The 23,016-nt window shown below is 45.7% G+C and overlaps 1 protein-coding gene across 1 annotated transcript in view; it reads right to left on the bottom strand.

Moving 5' to 3' along the window:
* Positions 1–879: 879 nt before the first annotated feature.
* Positions 880–23,016, bottom strand: part of LOC109878889 (protein capicua homolog) — a 63,521-nt gene continuing 41,384 nt past the window's right edge. The window contains 19 exon segments of the mRNA XM_031786358.1: positions 880–2,930; positions 4,251–4,415; positions 6,038–6,172; positions 6,388–6,539; positions 6,685–6,842; positions 7,028–7,347; positions 7,448–7,984; positions 8,960–9,150; positions 9,944–10,104; positions 10,331–10,470; positions 10,575–11,532; positions 11,687–11,784; positions 12,131–12,269; positions 12,417–12,595; positions 12,789–12,927; positions 13,038–13,220; positions 13,388–13,496; positions 19,967–20,132; positions 20,299–20,448. Coding sequence (XP_031642218.1) covers positions 2,662–2,930; positions 4,251–4,415; positions 6,038–6,172; positions 6,388–6,539; positions 6,685–6,842; positions 7,028–7,347; positions 7,448–7,984; positions 8,960–9,150; positions 9,944–10,104; positions 10,331–10,470; positions 10,575–11,532; positions 11,687–11,784; positions 12,131–12,269; positions 12,417–12,595; positions 12,789–12,927; positions 13,038–13,220; positions 13,388–13,496; positions 19,967–20,132; positions 20,299–20,448 — 4,349 coding nt within the window. The 3' untranslated portion in view covers positions 880–2,661.

Genomic DNA, 23,016 nt, shown 5'->3' with positions numbered 1-23,016 from the left:
AATTTTACTGAGTTGCAGTTCATATAAAGAAATCTATTAGGTCCTAATATATGGATTTCACATGGGTGGGCCTGGTAGGAGATAGGCCCACCAACTGGGGAGCCATCCCCAGCCAATCAGAATGCATTTTTCCACACAAAAGGGCTTTATTACAGACAGAGATACTTTTGTTTCATCAGCTATCCGGGTGGCTGGTCTCAGACGATCCCCCAGGTGAAGAAGCCAGATGTGGAGGTCCTGGGATGGCATGGTTACACGTGGTCTGTGGTTGTGAGGCCGGTTAGTCATACTGCCAAATTCTCTAAAACAAAGTTGGAGGTGGCTTATAGTAGAGAAATGAACATTCAATTCTCAGGCAACAGCTGGTGGTGGACATTTGTACAGTCAGCATGCCGATTGCGCTCTCCCTCAACTTGAGACATCTGTGGTATTGTGTTGTGTGACACAACTGCACATTTTAGAGTGGACTTTTATTGTCCCCAGCTCAAGCTGCACCTGTGTAATGATCATGCTGTTTAATCAGCTTTTTGATATGCCACATCTGTCAGGTGGATGGATGATCTTGGCAGAGGAGAAATGTCAACAAATATGTACACAAAATGAGAGAAATCTAAGCTTTTTTTTGCATATGGAACATTTCGGGGATATTTTATTTCAGCTCATGTAACCAACACTTTACATGTTGCATTTATATTTTTGTTCTGTATAGTTGGACAATAATAACTAATCAATAACAGATGGTTCAGCTGTGTGGTACAATAAAAACTAGTGAAAAAAGTTCACTTGAACATCTATCTATACTGAAAGATAGATAAACTTATATTATTAATAAATGTATATATTGCATACTGTATCTCAGTAAAACAAGGAGTAAACAAATGTTAATATTCATATTTATTATTCATTTGTACATTTTTGGAGTTTGACCTTGTGTAATGGCGTCTTTTAAAAGTCAATACAAGTCGGTTACACATTGTTCCTTATCAATATTATAGCGAGTCTTCTGACTCTACAGTAAATAATATGTACAACACAACCAAGTCTTGCACAAAGACAACCAATATTATACCCTACCACTCTTTATACTGCCCTGCCCCCTCCAGGCTTATCTCCTCCCACCCCAAAAAAGGCCTAGAGAGAACAGTAAGGGAGGAAGAAAGGAAGGAAAAGAGGGAGGAAGGAGGAGGCTATAGAATCAAACTTACTAGCAGGGGAGTGAGAGAGAGCGGTATACATGGTTGTCCAAAAACATACTTATTACACTTAAATGAATACAAATGTCAACCCTCTTCTCTTTGTTATCCCTTATTGAAATGAATAAAAATATTTGTCACCCCAGGTCCTTGCTGGAGTGAAGTGAGGGTGTTGAAAGGGAAGACAAAGAGAGGGAAAGAGGCACAGGTGAGGACCATCTCTCTCACAGGTGAGGACCATCCCATTTCCCCTCAAATAAGAAAACAGGTTGAGAGAGAATCTAATGACATTGATACCAGCCTGTAGCAAGGAACAGGTCCACTATAACAATGAGAGGAGTAATATTAGTGACAGTAATGCAATAATAACATAATGAACTGCAACGTTACCTGTGTTTGATTAAAAAAAACACGTTTGTTGTCTTTAAAATAAAAAGTTAGATAATAAAACTGCTCTGCATTAGAAGTAAAAGGCCTGTCAGCCTGACGTCCTCTGGGTTCTCAACTAAAGTCTACAAATAGATAAAACATGGTTGCAGTGACCGAGTGAGAAATGTAGAGCCATGATGTGCCCATCGACTCATTCTCCCCGCCTTCTTCCCTCATGGCGAGCGAATCAGACTAGCAGGAACGCTTGGTGCATCTTTACTGGCATCTTCTGTAGCCAATCATGGGAAGTGAGGGCGAGGTCCTAAACTCTCTCCAGTCCCCCTCACAGACCTGTCCTGAAGGTATGCTTTTATGATTCAAAGTAGAGAAAAATCTAACAATAAAACAACGATCCTTCTGATCCCTCACCATCATCTCAAGCCAGTGGGGACCCAGCCCCCTAATGTCCAGCAGAAACAAATGAGTCAATGGGAGAATTAAGAGCCAGACCCTCTTCACCAGCCAATTAACTGATCTTGCTTCCCAAGCCCTCCATTTTCAAAAACAACAAAGTGAGTCCGGTTAGAGTGAGATAAATGACCTTCAAACTGTCCCACTACGTGATATGTTATTCAGTCTGAAAGATGGGCCCTGCTCCAAGGCAAAGTGAAACAGCTGGATAGTTATTGTATAGTCTATAGTCCACTGGCATCAATGGAAGCTTACAGGGATAATATTCATATTATGAACAAAGTGCTAATTCAAGTGTTGGAGTTTGGCTTCATCAGCTGTTGTCTGTCTGCCTGTGTGTGTGGCATTTTAAATGTACATTTTTTTTGGAGGGGGGGAATTACACTTTTTAAAAAATCCCCTTTTAAGTTTTAAACAATTCCACCTCTGACACATTTTGCAAACACACACATCTTCTTTCTTTGTCTCTTCCACTTGCTCTTTCTGACCTGGCTCTCTGGAGAAAGAGAGAGAGACAGGTCCAGATACGCACACAGACAGAGGGGTGTAGCTTCAACAAAATTAAGAAGAGGCGGGATTTGGGGAACTGGTCCATCGCTGATTGGTCAATCCAGCCTGTCAGCATCCTTCATCTAGAAGACTCCTGCGAATCCCTCAGCTCCTCTGGACTACCCTCCCTCTCTCGATCCACCTCCTCTCCCAATGGCTCCGCCCCTCCTCCTGTCCCTTCCCCTGATTGGGCGCAAGACGGTCCGGGGAGCGAGGAAGCCTCGTTGGTCTCAGAGGGGACGGCAGTCTGCATGATCTTCTGTCGGACCTCCCTGATTTTCAGCTGCAGACACACCTTGGTGGGGAAGATGTCTGAGTAGCGTGCCTGGAAGGCTGCCGTGGCCTGGGCTGGAGAGCGGACAGGAGAAGGAGGAAGACAGAGAGGAAGTGTTGATTATTGTTGTTTGACTAGGAATGTAGAAAAAACACATTTTGCTGGGGGGGGGACTTTGTGTGTGCACATGTATACACTCTGTAAATGAGAGTCGGGCCTATGGACAGTACCAGTCAAAAGTTTTGGTAAAAAGTCCATATAATGGCAAGAACAACTCAAATAAGCAAAGAGAAACATCCATCATTACTTTAAGACATGAAGGTCAGTCAATCTGGAAAATTTCAAGAACAGTCATGCAGTCGTAAAAACCATCAAGCTTTATGATGAAACTGGCTCTCATGAGGACCGCCACAGGAATGGAAGACCCAGAGTTACCTCTGCTGCAGAGGAGAACTTCACAAATTACCAGCCTCACAAATTGCAGTCCAAATAAATGCTTCAGAGTTCAAGTAACAGACACATCTCAACATCAACTGTTCAGAGGAGACTGTGTGAATCAGGCCTTCATGGTCAAATTGCTGCAAAGAAACCAATAGCAATAAGAAGAGACTTGCTTGGGCCAAGAAACACGAGCAATGGACATTAGACCGGAGGAAACTTAAGATTTTTGGTTCCAACCGCTGTGTCTTTGTGAGACGCAGAGTAGGTGAACGGATAATCTCAGCATGTGTGGTTCCCACCGTGAAACATGGAGGTTTGATGGTGCATTGCTGGTGACACTGGCAGTGATTTATTTAGAATGCAAGGCAGGCACACTTAACCAGCATGGCTACCACAACATTCTGCAGTGATACGCCATCAAATCTGGTTAGCGATTAGTGGGACTATCATTTGTTTTTCAACAGGACAATGACCCAACACACCTCCAGGCTGTGTAAGGGATATTTGACCAAGAAGGAGAGTGATGGAGTGCTGCATCAGATGACCTGGCCTCCACAATCACCTGACTTCAAACCAATTAAGACGGTTTGGGATGAGTTGGACCACAGAGTGAAGGAAAAGCAGCCAACAAGTGCTCAGCATTTGTGGGAGCTCCTTCAAGACTGTTGGAAAAGCATTCCAGGTGAAGCTGGTTGAGAGAATGTCAAGAGTGTGCAAAGCTGTCATCAAGGTAAAGGGTTTCTATTTGAAGAATCTATTTAGATTTGTTTAACAGTTTTTTGGTTACTATTTGATTCCATATGTGTTCTTTCATAGTTTTGATGTCTTCACTATTATTCTACAATGTATAAAATAGTAAAAATAAAGAAAAACCCTTGAATGAGTAGGTGTGTCCAAACCTTTGACTGGTACTGTATATAAAAATCTATATGCAAGTGTGTGTCTGTACTGACCTGAGGGGAAGAAGCCATGCTCCTGGAAGAGCTGCATGACGAGGGCTCGTCTCTGGTCCAGGGTGCGTCTCAGAGAGGAGTAGGGCACCTTGTCAAACTCCAGCTCCCCCAGGATGTCCTCTCCTTCAGCTCCTGTCCCTGGAGGGGGACACACAGACGGGGGGGCTGACACACACACACACACACACACACACACACACAGGTTAGTATTTTATATAAAACATTTGTGTAAACATGGAAAATGTAGTTTAGGATTTGGGAGAGCAGTTTTAGCAGTTAAATATACAGTGCAATTGGAAAGTATTCAGACTTCTAGACTTTTTCCAGTTGTTACATTAGTCTTATTCTAAAATTGATTACATTGTTTTTATCCCTCATCAATCTACACACAATACTCCATAATGACAAAGCAAAAACTGTTTTTTAGAAATGTTTGCAAATTTAAATATCACATATACATAAGTATTCAGACCCTTTACTCAGCACTTTGTTGAAACCCCTTTGGCAGCGATTACAGCCTCGAGTCTTCTTGGGTATGATGCTACAAGCTTGGCACACCTGTATTTGGGGAGTTTTTCCTATTCCTCTCAAGCTGTCAGGTTGGATGGGGAGCATTGCTGCACAGCTATTTTCAAGTCTCTCCAGAGATGTCTGATTGAGTTCAAGTCCAGGCTCTGACTGGGCCACTCAAGGACATTCAGAGACTTGCCCCGAAGCCACTCCTGCGTTGTCTTGGCTGTATGCTTAGTGCTGTTGTCCTGTTGGAAGGTGAACCGTCACCCAAGTCTGAGGTCCTGAGTGCTCTGGAGTAGGTTTTCATCAAGGATCTCTCTGTTCTTTGCCTCGATTCTGAAGAGTCTCCCAGTCCCTGCCGCTTAAAACATCCCCACAGCATGATGTTGCCACCACCAGGGATGGTAGGGATGGTGCCAGGTTTCCTCCAGACGTGACGCTTGGCATTCCCTATCTGGTCTGAGAGTCTTTAGGTGTTTTTTTGGCAAACTCCAAGTGGGCGGTCATGTGCCTTTTACTGAGGAGTGGCTTCCGTCTGGCCACTCTACCATAAAGGTCTGATTGGTGGAGTGCTGCAGAGATAGTTGTCCTTCTGGAAGGTTCTCCCATCTCCATAGAGGAATTCTGGAGCTCTGTCAGAGAGACCATCATGTTCTTGGTCACCTCCCTGACCAAGACCCTTCTTCCCTGATTGCTCAGTTTGGCCGGGCGGCCAGCTCTAGGAGGAGTCTTGGTGGTTCCAAACTTCTTCCATGTAAGAATGATGGAGGCCACTGTTCTTGGGGACCTTCAATGCTGCAGACATTTTTTGGCACCCTTCCCCAGATCTGTGCCTAGACACAATCCTGTCTCTGATCTCTAAGGACAATTCCTTCGACCTCATGGCTTGGTTTTTGTCCTGACATGCACTGTCAACTGTGGGACCTTATATAGACAGGTGTGTGCCTTTCCAGATCATGTCCAATCAATTTAAATTTACCACAGGTGGACTCCAATGTAGTTGTAGAAACATCTCAAGGATGATCAATGGAAACAGGATGCACCTCAAAGCAAAGGGTCTGAAAACGTATGTAAATACTAATCTGAAAACCTGTTTTCTGTCATTGAGGTATTGTGTATAGATTGCTGAAAAAAAGTATACATTTCATACAGCTTTATTCTAAAATTTAACGTAACAAAATGTGGAAAAGGTCAAGGGGTCTGAATAATTTCCGAAGGCACTGTACATGAATAAACCTTACAATGAGGGTGTGAGCGTGTCTGTGCGTTTCTACCTGGTCGGTCGAAGGTGAAGACGTCTCCCTCACACTTGGCGGCGCTCTTGGGTGTGCTGGGCTCCGAGCTGCAGCTGGAGCGCCGTCTACTCTTCCTCTTAGGAGACACGGGGTCCTCTGTTGACGAGTCCAGGTCTGGACAGAAGAGGGGATTGAGAGACATATACATACATACATACATACATACATACATACATACATACATACATATACCACACACACGATTAGCAGATGCCTCTACTTCAGTGGGGCACACCGTAGCGAAATGTTTTGCAACAGAAAATGTCGATCTCAGTTGTCTGTCTCCCTCTTTCCTTCAGTCCTCTCTACCTCCTCTCTCTCTCTCCTACCTGTGGAGTTCTTCCTCTTGCGGCGGTAGCTGCCCAGAATGGCGCGGGGGGAGGTGGCCAGGCTCTGCAGGGTGGGGGAGGGCAGCACCTCCTCTGGCCTGAACTCGGGTAGCTGAGCAAAACGCTCCTCAAAATACACCTCCGACAACACCCTGGGAGAAAGAGGGGGATGAAGGGAGAGAAACACATGAGTAAGGTACCTGAAACCTTTGAAGTGTCAGGATGACTCGGGGATACTCACTAACAAACATATTTTATAAATTGATAGATGGCGTGTCTATACTCAGGGTAACTCACTTGTCCACAGAGTCAAAGGTCCTTTTGAGTGGCGGGGGGCGGGCCTTCACCTTCTTGGGAGGAGGGGCGTCTTTGTCGCTCTGGGGAGGTGGCAGGGCAGGGTCTGTACCCAAGGGAGGGGGCAGGGGTGAGGAGGGGACGGAGTCCTTCCACCCTGACTGTATGGGGAAGAGAGGAGAACAAGTTTAATAATACAGTATGCTGGGAGGGTTTAGTTTTGGGACACAGGGTGTAAAATCAGAAATGTATCAAATTTTCTATGAATGTGATCTCATTTGCATTCTCTGATTGAGAAGAAAAACCAAAACAATCCATCAGGTCAATCTCTCCATCTCTCCCTCACCTCGTTGCTGGCCTCTGTGCTGCGTGTGTCAGTGTTGTCCCCAGGGCCGTGTCCCTCAGGGGGTCTGTCAGAGGGGGGCTCCTCAGCAGCGTGTGTGTGTTGGGAGGGGGACGCCGACTTCCCAGGATGCTCCAGCTCAAAGGAAAAACGACTGTTTGCTCCAGTGCTCTCTCTTTCCCTCTCTCGGTTCTTCTCCCTCTCCTTTCCCCGACCTCCTCCCTCGTAGTTGCCCACCGGGATGTTGGCAACAGTGGCTTTGATTTTCTGAGGGGTTCTCACCGGGAGCTGGGTGAGTTTGGGGGTGCCTGGTGCGCTGCCTGCTGAAATAATATATATATATTTTTTATGTTACCTCATATACTTGCATTTGTTAAGCATTAGATCTTTGTTCGAAAAACAAGGCGGGCGCCTTAGACTTACTGGAAGTGTGAGAGGGCAGAGGGGGGCTGCAGGGCCGCAGTAACAATGAGGAGCCACTTGGGGGCGCCACTAAGCTGCTGCACTTATTGAAGGTCTGGGCTTGCCTCGCCGTCTGTCTGTCCGCCTGTGTGAGGGTTGGCCTGTCCGTCTGTCCGTACGCCTGTAGCTCAGGCTGCGTCTCCGCTGGTCTGTCTGCCGCTTTCTCTGACTGAGAGTGAGACATTCTGTCCGTGGGTCTCTCCCCTGCTTGCCTGTCTGTTTGTCTGTCCGACTGGAGCTGCATGTGAGTGTGTGTGGTGGGGGTGGCAGGGGCGAATGTGTGTTTGGGCAGGATGTGAGTGGACAGACTGGAGGAGCTGGAGACTGTGTACACCATGTTGGGCGGCACGGCTGACATGGAGACCACCCCGGTTGCCATGGTGATGCAGGTAGGAGGGTAGATGGCGGTGATTATCTGTCCCACTGAAGCAGAGGCTGGGCCAGAGGGGAGGGAGGGGCAGGTAGGGGACTGGACTGGGGCCTGAAGGGGAGGCTGACCTGGAGAGAGAGAGAAACAGTTAACACCCTTCAATGGCCAGAGTGTACAGCCAGAGTGTACAGCCAGAGTGTGATAACCTGTTTCCTCTATCCTAAAGGTTTTGCTCCTCAAAACTGAGGGGAGTTTTCTTGTTGCTACTGATGCAGTTCACAGTGACCTTTAAAAGTACAATATAGTTAAGTTTGAATGTCACATGCACATGTACAGTCAAATGAGTTTCTAACCAGCTCTAACCCCAACACTGCAGTAATCAATAACAATGTAACACTAAAAATAACAAGGTAGAACTGAAACACACCACATAGAGAAATAAGAAGAATATGCTAAAGTAAGCAAACAAAATGAGGTTGGAGCTTACAAAACGGCAGCCATCCAGTATCCATCTTATTCTAGATGTCCTTCAAGTGGATGCACTGACCTGTAAAGCCCTTTTATGCCTGAGCCAAACCCAAACCCTACCCTACCCAGGCCTGATTGCTTCTGGCAAATTTAAAGCCCGGCCCGAAACCTGAAATAACTTCCTTCATTAATAAATCCATTAGCTGCTCCTCTCAGTCTGTCACTCGCTCCGTAAGCGCTGGTCACTCTGCATGCACTCTGCTCATGGAGCCTCTGGGTCTGTGAGTATCCATAGTAACGGCTTTGCTTGGGCTGCTCTGCTCAATGACGAGACATGAGAGACTCTATACTACCACGAAACTCAAGGGACATTCTTATTTTCTGTTAAATAATCTCTCCTACTTTATATTGGACGAGGTTGAAGCATTTCTGACACCATGTTATGATCTTAGTCAGACATGACTGTACTTCGCAGCAGAGCACGAGCAAATGGCTCAGCTTCAAAATGTTAGTGATCAATTTAGTTACACAGGAGCCCTGCCCGTACCCTAGTTATTGATGAGGGCCCTACCCGGCCCTAACCTGATGTATAATGTCGGGGGCCCATCGGGCTCAGGTAGCAGAGCTCTACTGACCTGTGATGAGGGGTTGGACTAGGTTCTGTCCAGGGGGAGCTATGGCTGTAAAGCCCAGCGTTGCTAGGGGCGACGGAACATATGCAGATCCAGGGGTGGGCTGGGCCTGCTGGGGGGAGGAGGAGCCGGTTGTTGTGGAGACCAGAGGCAGAGGAGAGGGGACTCCTGGCGTGGACTGGACATAGGTGATCCTGTGAGAGAGAGAAAAAGAGAGGAGGAGAGAGAGGAGAAAAAGGAAGGAGAGAAAAGAGAGAAGAGAGGGAAAGGAAAGAGAGAGAGAGGGGGGGGGAAAGGGAGGAGAGGAAGGGAAAGAGAGGAGAGGAAAGGAGAAAGAGAGGAAAGGAAAGAGAGGAAAGGAAAGAGCGAGAGGGAGGAGAAAGGAAAGAGAGGAGAGAGAAGAGGAAAGAGAAAGGGAAGAGAGAGGGAAGAGGGAGGAGAGAGGAAAGAGAGAGTAGAGAGGAAAGAGTAGAGAGGAAAGAGAGAGTAGAGAGGAAAGAGTAGAGAGGAAAAAGAGAGTAGAGAGGAAAAAGAGAGGAGAGAGGAAAGAGGGAGGAGAGGAAAGAGAGGAAAGAGAGCAAAGAGAGGAGAGTTAAGGTGAACAGGGAAAGCGCGAAAGTGTGTATGAGTGGGAGAGAAGATGAAAAGGGCAGTGAAGGCGGAAAGAAAAAAAAAATAGGAAAATAGAACATGAACAATAATGAAAGGAGGAGAGAGGAGAGAAATGGTGCAGTGGGTGTCAGTGGGTGACTGAACAGTAGAGGAAACAGTAGATGAGTGTTTCTGTGTGGTGGAGCTGAGAGGCAGTGAGGGGGCGGCAGGCACTGCAGAGGAAGAGGCAGCCTGGGCCAGCAGCAGCAACAGAGCAGAATGACTAACACACAACACAAGAGCTGCACTTCTTCCAAAACCATTGTGTTATGTATTATGGTAGGGCAGCAGCGCTAATAGTGCACTGTTAGATTGAGTTGGTCTGTGTCCTCCTACCTGGTTGGTGGGGGCGGCAGCAGCACAGTCTGAGATGGGGCAGAACCTTGGTGCAACACTGTGGCCGTTCCCAAGGTAACGGGAAAAGGGCTCCCAGGATGCCCTGCCCCGCCTTGCTGGAGCTGGGATTGGACAACAGGCATGGGAGCGATCTGGAAGATCTATCAGAGAGAAAAAGAGATGGAGAAAGAGTGAGAAGATGGATATCTGTGTATTTAGTCATTCACCTGGGGTAACTACAAGTGTAATTACTTAGTCTTTGTAATCATAGAATAATCTAAGTAAGAATGGTCATGTTGGAGCTCTGACAGCCCTGGGATACAGAATAAACCTGCTGAAATCTTAATGTCTTGGTTTGGCTGTCATCACCATGGTAACACTGCTTACCTTGCTTCCTGCTTGAGCTCCATTCTGGACAGGAAGAGGTGGAGCCACGAGGGGGTACTGCTGAGCAGGGGCGGGTGCCGTCCTCACTGTTGCCATGGGAAGCAGCATCTTGCCCTGTAGGACTGGGGACTGGGATTGCACTAAAGGGTGAAAGAGATAAATATGGATAAGGTTAAGCCTTTTTTGAAAAAACTCAATTTATTAACGTTTTGGTGTACGATTCTCTCACCCCCCCTCCCCTCACCTCTGGCTCCCGGGCTGACCACACCCACGGCTGGGCTGGAGGCGTATCCCATCAGCGAGCCAGGCCCCACCTGCTTCCCATTGGCTATGGACATGTGGGTGGGCGGAGCTGTGGGCAGGTTGAAGATACTGTTTGGCAGGTTGTGCAGTTGAGGGGAGGGGCTCTTGGGATTGGAGCTGGCTGATAGGGTGGGCAGGATGTATTGGACCTGTGTGATGGCTTTGCCCCCGGGGGATGCCAGAGATGACGAGGAGAGGAACTGGGGCTGGAGCAGGGAGAGGGGCAGGGGGCCGTTGGTTTGGTTGTGTGTGGGGGCAGAGACTGGGGCGGTGGGGGGCAGCTGGTGGTGGGAGGACGGATGGGGGGAGGGACTGATGAGCTGGACGGTGGACTGGCTGTGCCCCGGGAACACCAAGCTGGTCACCAGCCCCCCTGGACCCGCCCCTGCACCTATGGGATTGGGTGAGGATGAGGAGTAGTACCCAGGCCCTCCGCTTCCTACTCCGGATCCAATCAAAAGCTGCGCTTGCTGCGATGGGAGGGACCTCCTGTCTGGTGGGTGAGGAATGGATGAAGCTGCTCCGTCTCGGGGTTTACTAGCGATGGGGACTGGCGTGCTCACGACCGGACGAACCACGTTGGTCACCACTGTAGAGGCCACTCTGACAGGCCCCAACCCGAGGAGAGGAGACAGGCCAAGGGGGGCAAGGGCAGAAGGAACTGGGCCTCCGGGGCTGGAGATGACAGAGTGGCCTGAGGAGGACAGGGAAAGAGAGAGGGATGCCACTCCACCTCCATCACCACCTCCTCCCTCTATTCCTCTCTTCCTCCTGCGGTCTGAGAGCCCCCCTCCTCTCTCCTCGTCGTAGCGTTTGGAAGGGTAGGAGGAGAGAGAGACGGAGCGTCCGTGGGGGGTGGGCTGGGAGGAGGAAGAGCAGATCACTGGAGCAAAGACACGCTGCAGACAGAAAGAGAAACAACTAAATGTCTGTAGCAGGTGAAAAGCAGAAGGACTAAAACATTTTCCACTTCTCTAAATAATGGTACTATATCAACAACATGATCAGTCAGACAACTAACTCAATCTAGCCTTGATAAAGGAAGAGACTTACCTTGCGATCGCTCTCGTTCCCAGAGGCGTTGTCACTGTCGCTGTCCGTCACTCTCTCCTTACACTTCAGGTCTATGGAGCTGGCAGGGTACGGGTCCTCTGTAGGGGGAAAGGGGAGTGAGGGTACTCATGGTTTATGTGCATAAACACCTATTTCTTACTTCCTCTGCCAGTATATTGTACACGTAATATGCTTGTCTGGGAATTGTTTTTGTGTAATTTCCTGCGACCAGATAGACCTTTATTGTCCCCGAAGGGCAATTGAATTGAATTTCTGAGTTATTTCTCAAACTGTCCAATTAAGATGATATCATTATGGGAAAAGAGCTCCCAATAGTACTGTGTTTCCCAGCAGTGTAATAACCTGAATTTTACATGTTTACAGGGGCTTACTCCAAAATAAGCTTATAACTGTTGATGATGTCACAGCAGTTCAGTTTCTCACCGATGACATCGTCGTCTCCCTCCTCTTCACAGATGACCATGCGTTCCTCGTCACTGGTCATGTCCTCACTGACCCCCCTCTGAGACCGGGACAGGGTCTGGGCGCGCCCCGAAAACTGGCCACCACCATCCCCACACATCTGAGAGAGGAAGAGGAAGCCAGGAAGCCAACAACAAAGTGATGGATGAGAGGGACGAGTCAAAATTGACACACCAAAGTAAGAAACCTGTTTATCATTTGAGTAAAGTGGATGTAGTGGAAACAACATTATGTAGCATGGCCTTACCTGTGACAGTTCGGCCAGGGCCTGTGTGTTGCCCCTCTCACACCTCTCCAGGCTGTGCACGGCACTCTGGGAGAAGGCTCGGGGGCGGGGTAGCTGACCTACATGGGCCTCCCCTGGATTCCGCTCAGACACACCCAGCAGGCCAGGCCCCACCCCTTTCAGCTCCACACCATGGGGCTCTGAGAGAGAGAAAGTAAGTGGGAAAGTGAGACAGTGGTGCATAGCAAGAGGAAAGAAAGAGCTAGATAGATATTCAATGATAATGTTTTAGTGATGACAGAGCTCAGAAGAAACCTTCGCAATCAAATAAACATCCCGCTTCCTTTCTGTTATCTCTTATTTGGGTGTTTTGAGCAGCAGTGTGTGACTCACCGGTGGTCTCAGACATGCTCCTTTCTCTAATGTCTTTGCCCCCCGGCCCTGGGAGCCCTCGGCCATCAGAACTAGACTTCTTCCTGTCTTTGTTGCACCACTTCCAGTCTGGGTGGGCCTTAAAGTGGGCCTCCTTCACCTGATAAAGAGGGAGAGAGAGAGAGAATGAGCAAACAAAATACATTCATGTTTTGGCTGCTTAGTCAGGTCAGACTAAACCATTGCACTAAATTGGTGTGTGTGTAACACCTGGAAGGCGAGGTCGTGATACTTCTGCTTCTCTTTGGGCCCCAGGGCATACCACCACTCGCCCAGGATCTTGCTAACCGTGCGGTTGTCCTGGTTGGGGTGCCTCTGGTGCACCAGCGCTCGATGACGTTTACTGAAGATCATGAACGCGTTCATCGGCCGCCTGATGTGGTCCTTCTCCCTCTGAGAGGGAGGAAAGAATGATTAGATGAGAGGGTGAGAGAGAGGGTGAGAGAAAGCCAGAGCGCCTTGCCAGGGATGCTCCTCTTTTAACAATGTGATTGAATGAGGAACGGAAGGTAAGAGATGAATTGACAAAATAAGTGAGCGAGAGACAGGTGAGAGGTTACCTTGCCAGGGCTGCTCTTGTCCCCATCTTTAGGCAGGGCGCTGAGGGACTGAGTGCGTCTCTTCACAGGAGTCACAGACAAGGGCTCAGGAAGAACACTGGGGAAGAACCTAAGAGACAGACATAATATATATAGATATATATACACATATACATATATACACACATACATGCACACAGTTGAAGTCGGAAGTTTACATACACTTAGGTTGGAGTCATTAAAACTCGTTTTTCAACCAATCCACAAATTTCTTGTGAACAAACTATAGTTGTGGCAAGTCGGTTAGGACATCTACCTTGTGTATGAAAAAAGTAATTTTCCCAACAATTGTTTACAGACAGATTCTTTAACTTGTAATCCACTGTATCACAATGCCAGTGGGTCAGAAGTTTACATACACTAAGTTGACTGTGCCTTTTAAACAGCTTGGAAAATCCTTGTGTGCAGAACTGAAAAACCTGACTCAGTTACACCAGCTCTGTCAGGAGGAATGGGCCAAAATTCACTCAACTTATTGTGGGAAGCTTGTGGAAGGCTACCCGACACATTTGACATTTGAAGTTAAACAATTTAAAAGGCAATGCTACCAAATACTAATTGAGTGTATGTAAACTTCTGACCTACTGGGAATGTGATGAAAGAAATAAAAGCTGAAATAAATCACAACTATTATTCTGACATTTCACATTCTTAAAATAAAGTGATGATCCTAACTGACCTAAGACAGGGAATTGTTACTAGGATTAAATGTCAGGAATTGTGAAAAACTGAGTTTAAATGCATTTGGCTAAGGTGTATGTAAACTTCCGACTTCAACTGTACGTACACACACACACACGATGGTGGGTGAGAGATAAATATATCTCACCCACCATCATACCTCTGTAGCAAACATGGAACATAAAAAAAAGTGACAAAAACAACTCTAAGGAGAGAGATTTGCATAAAACTGTCACTCTTTCTCACACACACACACACACACACACACACACACACACACACACACAGAGCAGGAAAAGTGGCTCATCTCCCCAGAGAGTTCAGTGGATTCAGCAGACAGCTCATAACAGTCAATGGACAGCAGCAGCCTGGCCCTGCCATTCTTTTCAGTTATTTTTTTATGCTTTTTTGTCAAACACCGGATAGGTCCAGTGAAATGTTTTGTTTTACAGGGTGAGCCATAGTAGTACGGCGCCCCTGGAGCTAATAAGGGTTTAGTGCCTTGCTCAAGGGCACATCGACAAATCTTTCACCTTGTCGGCTCGGGTATTCAAACCAGCAAACTTTTGGTTACTGGCCCAACGCTCTAACCACTAGGCTACCTGCCACCCTGTATAGTCATTTAGCTTATATTCATATAGCCATTCATATGGCTAGTAATAAAGCACAGAGATGGATGCTTTTGTTCCTCACCTCGTTGTTCAAATAACATGCTGCTCTACATGTAGAAAACTTAAGTGGACGCGTGGAGCCACTCACTCTACTAGGCCTGTCCCTGCACAAACATAATCTTGGCAGACCGAAAGTAGTCTGTTCTTTCGACCAATCAATTGGTCTCAATTTTTAAACGTGTATATAAAATCAACTATATGCATTGAGCTTGTCTGATGCTTGACGTGGCTGTTGATTCAGAGGGGTTGGGTTAAATGTGGAAGACACATTTAAGTTGAATGCATTCAATTGTACAACTGACTTGGTATCCCCCTTTGCCTTTATGCACAATGTTTGAATAAATATGACAGATCAAGATAACCAGAAGAATAAATAAATTAACCTGACCCGACCATGCTCCTCCAGCTCCTGCCAAACATCCCATTTACCACACGGGCCTGCCATCATTCGCGGGCCTGCCATCATTCGCGGGCCTGCCATCATTCGCGGGCCTGCCATCATTCGCGGGCCTGCCATCATTCGCGGGCCTGCCATCATTCGCGGGCCTGCCATCATTCGCGGGCCTGCCATCATTCGCGGGCCTGCCATCATTCACTTACTGTGTGTTTACAGGCAGATGCAACACCGCAACTTTAAATCATTAGAACACATTCACCAAAAACCACAAAATACCCCTGGAATGGATTTCTGCAAATATATAAACACCACAGGAGTCCTCTTACATTTGGGAACTTTACAGTCCTATTGATCAAACAACCATGAAAAGGTAGGCTCTCTCTCAGTTATACACATAACAACAACAATATCATCAACTAATGCTAGCCATAGCAAGATGAGCTAAAATCTAACAAAGGAACATTTCAGGTAGCTTGCTGTTAAAACTGCACTTTAAACTATGCGTAATTGTAGCCTCCTCGACCTTCTGCAGCTTGCCTACCAATGCATGCTTGTCCCAACCAAGCACCCAAGCTAACTGGCTAAAGTTGGCTAGCTTGCTGGTTAACTACTTTCAGACAACAAATGAGGGAACACCTCACTGACTATTTTACTCGCCCTAGCAGAACTGATTAGGTTGTTTACGTTCGTGACTAACTATTACCTTTTTCCCCCCTATGTTTACTAACATATTCAGCGGGTGTTACTCATTCGTAAGTTCATCAGTTGTTCTGCGCTCTGGCACACTCAGACAAGAGTACTCTGAAATCAGAGTAGATAGCCAGAGTGAATTTGCAAACGCAAGAGATATGCAAACAGTCGTTCAAGATACCTGCGTCTCTAGCTGTGAAAAGCCACCGAAAAACGATGAGGAGAAAAAGTCAGTCACCCACTCCTCTAATGGCATGACGTCCTCCAAGCAGCTAGCTAACGTTAGGCTCCGTGTTTTTAGATTGCTACATAAATAGATACAGTAGCCTATTAGCCACAGTATGACTGACTTGTGATCATTACCCTTGCTAGTTTGATTGTATTGACATACCAGCCTTAGTTACATTTGTCAGTTTTTGTCCAGAATATTGAGTCATTGAAACTGAAACAGTGGTTCCCGAATGGAGGCAGCAAACTTTGTATTGCTGAATTATATTAATCATGCAATGAACTGCATCCACCTATTCTGCCAACAATGCCTTAGTGTATGTCATGGAACGTTGAGTCAAATAAAACTTTTAAAAATTATTATTATTTTTAAATCTTGTAAAGTTGGTTTTGTAGCATAAACTGGGAATTTGATATTTTTGACTGATATAATGATTGTGTGTTTGTTTCATATCAGCAAAGTAGTTCAAATGTTGTCAGTTCCACTTTAAACTTCAGGTCACCAATTACTTTGTGTGCTAAACGTGAAATGCTTTTTTCAATGGGAGGTAATAGTTGTACATTTCGATTAGGAAATGCTTAATGGTTGTTTTGTGTATTCTTATGATTGGGACCTACTGGCTTATTATGTCAGAGTTTATGGACAGCTTATCCTTTAACATCATGCTGTGTGTGACTGCTGTCTTTCCACCTGCCCTATGTAGTTGTCCTGGTGAAGTTGGTCAATTCTAATTTTGCCAAAAAGTTCCCAAACAGGCCGCCCAGAGAAGGAAAGGCACCTGTGTGAAAACGCAAAAAAAAACAATTGGATTTTTCCTATAGAATTTTTCTGATTTTCACTCTCAAAAATCACACATTTTTTTAAATATAGAAAAAAAAATACAAAAAAAATGGTCTAACTGACCATACCGCTCACCAAAAATAAACTTGCACATACATGTTATTCAATCATTGCATCTAAACTACTCACGAGAGTCTGCGTAGTCAGGCGCTAAAATAGAACTTGGTTATATTTGTGACGCGTGATGAGCTGCAAGTCCCGCCTCTCCTGTCTCCTGATATTTTTTTTTATGAGCCTATATCCACGTGGGTGATTGAAAGACAAACTGAGGTCCACACTCCTGTCCAGTTAGTAGCAGTAATGCACCTTAAAGTTGGTTGCCAACCGCCATATAAACTCCAAAGAAGAAGCCTGAAGGAGGAGAGATTACTAGAAACTAACTCTGTTTACCCTTTTATCTGTGGAATAATTGTAAGAGTGGAGGACCTTGTGCATTTCAGGTAAAATAACAAGCGAATGTTTATATCTCAGGACAAATTAGCTAGCAACAAACTAGCGAGCTAAATTTCCATGAAAGTTGAATGCTTTTCGACCTGTCACCAAATTAATATAGTTGGTTCAGGGTTTGTTTTGATAATTCAACCTGTGTGTCCTGATCACGTCTGGTGTGGATGGACAAAATCGACATGGTTGCGATGGCACACGCGGATGCACGCGCCCGGTCTGGTCAGCATGTAAGTCCACAACAACGCTTAAACCACATCAATCTGATTGGGTGGGCCTGTCAGGGCCTGGCTCCCCAGTGGGTGGGCCTCTGTCCACCCAGGCACATCCATGTCTGCGCCCCTGACGCAAACAGTGCATGATGACAATCGCGCAGTACAAATAGCTTCCTAACCAACTCTTCTGACTAAACTTTTTAAATACCTGGTTTGCATATCTTTGGTGCCTTGGTTAACATTTACTGGAAGATATCGTACGTTGAAACGTCTTTCCTACCCTACCAGCATGTCATTCTTCTCTGAGCTGTTCCATGACAAAACCATTTGAAAGCTACACACTCTTACTGTCTGCAGATGATATTCCATTGAAACTAGGCTGTGTGCATGGGAATATATTTCACTTGCTTTGCAATTTTGTAGGCTACTTTGTGAATGATGTCTCTATTGCACTTCATAATTGATAAGTCATACACCTTCACTACACTACTTTGATACGCATCAAACTGGGAAAAAAGTGAGTATACATCTTAAACTGTACCTGCATATACCCTACGCTACACCACTTGCCCTTTCTAACCTGTCACACACTGAAGGCCTATAGGTTCACCACTGTACTCACCTGTAACACACACACTGAAGACCTATAGGTTCACCACTGTACTAACCTGTAACACACACACTGAAGACCTATAGGTTCACCACTGTACTAACCTGTCACACACTGAAGACCTATAGGTTCACCACTGTACTAACCTGTCACACACACACTGAAGACCTATAGGTTCACCACTGTACTAACCTGTCACACACTGAAGACCTATAGGTTCACCACTGTACTAGCCTGTCACACACTGAAGACCTATAGGTTCACCACTGTACTAGCCTGTCACACACTGAAGGCCTATAGGTTCACCACTGTACTAACCTGTCACACACACACACTGAAGCCCTATAGGTTCACCACTGTACTAACCTGTCACACACTGAAGACCTATAGGTTCACCACTGTACTAACCTGTCACACACTGAAGACCTATAGGTTCGCCACTGTACTAACCTGTCACAGACTGAAGACCTATAGGTTCACCACTGTACTAACCTGTCACACACACACTGAAGACCTATAGGTTCGCCACTGTACTCACCTGTCACACACACACACTGAAGACCTATAGGTTCACCACTGTACTAACCTGTCACACACACACTGAAGACCTATAGGTTCACCACTGTACTAACCTGTCACACACTGAAGACCTATAGGTTCGCCACTGTACTAACCTGTCACACACTGAAGACCTATAGGTTCGCCACTGTACTAACCTGTTACACACTGGAGGCCTATAGGTTTGCCACTGTACTAACCTGTCACACACACACTGAAGACCTATAGGTTCACCACTGTACTAACATGTCACACACTGAAGGCCTATAGGTTCACCACTGTACTAACATGTCACACACTGAAGGCCTATAGGTTTGCCACTGCGCAAACATATGGTCTATAATTGACAAAACTCGTAAATGGAATGAAATAAACCAAAATTTGTTTTGCACAAGTTTAGTATAGGTAGTGTAGGCGAACAATGTGTCCACTCTGACAATGAGAACGGTAAAAGACTGGATTAACAATATATTAAATGCAATAACAAAAATTACCGGAACCAAAAAACATTATGGATTAGATATTATAGGAATTAATGGTAAATTTACTACTGGTGATATATGTAATGGGTAATTGATAGACACTAACAATCACACACAAACAATTCTCACAATGAAGTTATGAAACAATGAAACACATTGCAGGAGAGAGACGTGCATTATGCATCCTAACACACTCCTCTTCCTCTTGGACTGTGCCATCCTCCACAATGGATTAGTTCACTGAGATGGGTGCAAATCAGACAAGTATCTCGTGTTTCAGAAATAAATATATACAGTACCAGTCAAAAGTTGACACCTACTCATTCAAGGGTTTTTCTTTATTTTACTATTTTCTACATTGTAGAATAATAATGAAGACATCACAACTATGAAATGACACATGTGGAATCATGTTGTAACCAAAAAAAAGTGTTAAACAAATCAAAATATATTTTATATTTGAAATTCTTCAAAGTAGCCACCCTTTGCCTTGACAGCTTTGCACACTCTTGTCTTACAATGTAGAAAATATTAAAAATAAAGAAAAACCCTGAAATGAGTAAGTGTCCAAACTTTTGACTGGTACTGTATATATTTTCTACTGCTCAACAACAACAAAAATATTGGTTGACCAACAGCCTAGTGACCAAACAATCGACTATTTGGGGTCAGCCCTAGTGTCTACACACACACGCGTATGCAGTCACGCACGCACACACTTACGGGTCATCCACATCACTCTCAGTCTCACTGTCTGGCCTCTCTCTTTCGGCCTCCCTCTCCGGGGCCAGGTCGTCCGTGGAGGGAGTCAGCCGTGTTGTGGGTCCTCTCTCTAGGGAGGGGGGGCCCTCGTTGGCCTCCTGTAGCAGCACTGCACCCCCCTGAGACTCTGAGAAAGACAGGAAAAGGGGGTATTTTCGCAACGATTCAAATCTCTGATAGTTATCTGGTAATACCAATGTTTGTTACGTAATTCATTATGTTTCAAGTGTTTAAAATCATGGTAGAAATTGTAATCTTGCTGGGATTTGGGTCGAATTTCATCCACAACCTACCTGTTTTCAGACTGGCAGCTTGGGGGTGATTGATTGGTTGTTGGCCCTCACCAGACTGAGTAGAGGCATCTGATTGGGTTGGTGCCAGGAAAGGGACCAATGAATGCCAGGGAAACACAGGAACTGACCGGGGTTCCACGTTGGTCCAGACTGCAAAAAATACAAAGAAATGGTTAGGCCTACTCCTTTTATTCAGTGTAATCCAGTCAGTGAATATTATTTTTGAGCAACAGTTTATGGACTCACAATATGTCCAGACAATGCACTCCTCATAGTAAGCTAGCTCAAACATATTTTTCTAAAATCTCAACTTTCATGTAAAACAAGATTCTATTTCCAGATTTTGGGAACATATTGTTGTTAGCCTGTACACATGCTAATAGTTTATTTGTGATAATATGAACACTTTTCTAGTATGGCCAAGAAGTGACTATCAAAGGGCCATCTTCCCAGAACCAGTGGCCCACTGGCTTAACCAATTAGCCTCAGGTATATACTCAAGGCTGTTGCTGCTCCCCATATGTCTCCAAGGTGGCATAGCAGTTCAGACGTCTTTTGTCCTCGTCTTGTCGTGTCCTGTATATATATATATTTACAACTTTTTCACATACATTTTATTTTTATTTTCCATCAACTCATCTTCAAAACACTCTCCTGCAACCCGCCTCACCAATGTATATTTATAAAAAAGTATTATTTACCTCAGATCTGTAATCCTCCAAGAAGCTAGCCAGAAACTCCAAGAAGCTAGCCAGAAACTAGCCAGAAGCTAATCCAGAAGCTAGTTCAGAAGCTAGTTAGCTCCTTTACTGGCAAATCGTTAATATTCAGCTAACCACGGTTTGTGGTCATCAGCTATCCTTTAGCTCGAAAATCTATCGCCAGTTCTGTACGGCGCAGCGCGGCTCGGAACGGAACATACCGGACCAATTTTTCTCTCCATGTCCCTGGACATTCATACCCGGATCTCACAGCTAGCTAGCTGCTATCCGTGTGACCATCGGAGCTAGCAAGCTCCGTCAATCACTCCTGAGTTCCATCAATCACACCTGGGCTGCAGTCACCTATCCGGACCCGTTTTACTGCCTTCGCGGAGCCCCACCGGGCCTTCACAACTGGACTGCCGACGTTATCTACCCGAAGGAGTTATTCGGCCGGCTCCTCCGTCGCGACGTTACCTGAACGCCCATCTGCGGCCTGCTAACCGTTAGCTGTCTTACCGGCTGCTATCTGAATAGACAATCGGACAATTTTTTTATTATTATTTTTTTTAAATTATTTTTTAAATTATTATTATTATATTTTCTTCTTGGGCCTCTATAACTATATCTATTGTTTTATTTTTGTTGTTGTTGTGTGATTTGGATTAATCCCCTCTACCACACGGAACCCCACTAATCTACTGACGGAACGTAAGGGGTGGCTAACAGACCTCCATCCTATGCTAGCTTGCTACCGATGCCCTGGCTAGCTGTCTAAATCACCAACCAACCTCTCCACTCACCGGACCCTTTTGATCACTCGACTAAGCATGCCTATCCTTAATGTCAATATGTCTTGTCCATTTCTGTTCTGGTTAGTGTTTATTGGCTTATTTCACTGTAGAGCCTCTAGTCCTGCTCACTATACCTTATCCAACCTATTAGTTCCACCACCCACACATGCAATGACATCTCCTGGTTTCAACGATGTTTCTAGAGACAATATCTCTCTCTTCATCACTCAATACCTAGGTTTACCTCCACTGTATTCACATCCTGCCATACATTTGTCTGTACATTATACCTTGATGCTATTTTATCGCCCCCAGAAACCTCCTTTTACTCTATGTTCCAGACGTTCTAGACGACCAATTCTCATAGCTTTTAGCCGTACCCTTATTCTACTCCTCCTATGTTCCTCTGGCGATGTAGAGGTGAATCCAGGCCCTGCAGTGCCTAGCTCCACTCCTATTCCCCAGGCGCTCTCTTTTGACGACTTCTGTAACCGTAATAGCCTTGGTTTCATGCATGTTAACATTAGAAGCCTCCTCCCTAAGTTTGTTCTATTCACTGCTTTAGCACACTCTGCCAACCCGGATGTTCTAGCTGTGTCTGAATCCTGGCTTAGGAAGACCACCAAAAATTCTGAAGTTTTAATTCCAAACTACAACATTTTCAGACAAGATAGAACTGCCAAAGGGGGCGGTGTTGCAATCTACTGCAAAGATAGCCTGCAGAGTTCTGTCCTACTATCCAGGTCTGTACCCAAACAATTTGAACTTCTACTTTTAAAAATCCACCTCTCTAAAAACAAGTCTCTCACCGTTGCCGCCTGCTATAGACCACCCTCTGCCCCCAGCTGTGCTCTGGACACCATATGTGAACTGATTGCCCCCCATCTATCTTCAGAGTTCGTGCTGCTAGGCGACCTAAACTGGAACATGCTTAACACCCCAGCCATCCTACAATCTAAACTTGATGCCCTCAATCTCACACAAATAATCAATGAACCTACCAGGTACCTCCCCAAAACCTTAAACACGGGCACCCTCATAGATATCATCCTAACCAACTTCCCCTCTAAATACACCTCTGCTGTCTTCAACCAAGATCTCAGCGATCACTGCCTCATTGCCTGCATCCGTAATGGGTCAGCGGTCAAACGACCTCCACTCATCACTGTAAAACGCTCCCTGAAACACTTCTGCGAGCAGGCCTTTCTAATCGACCTGGCCGG

Source organism: Oncorhynchus kisutch, linkage group LG2 (genome assembly GCF_002021735.2).
Source record: "Oncorhynchus kisutch isolate 150728-3 linkage group LG2, Okis_V2, whole genome shotgun sequence".
Classification (NCBI taxonomy): Eukaryota; Metazoa; Chordata; class Actinopteri; order Salmoniformes; family Salmonidae; genus Oncorhynchus; species Oncorhynchus kisutch.
This window is presented reverse-complemented; position numbering and strand designations above follow the sequence as displayed.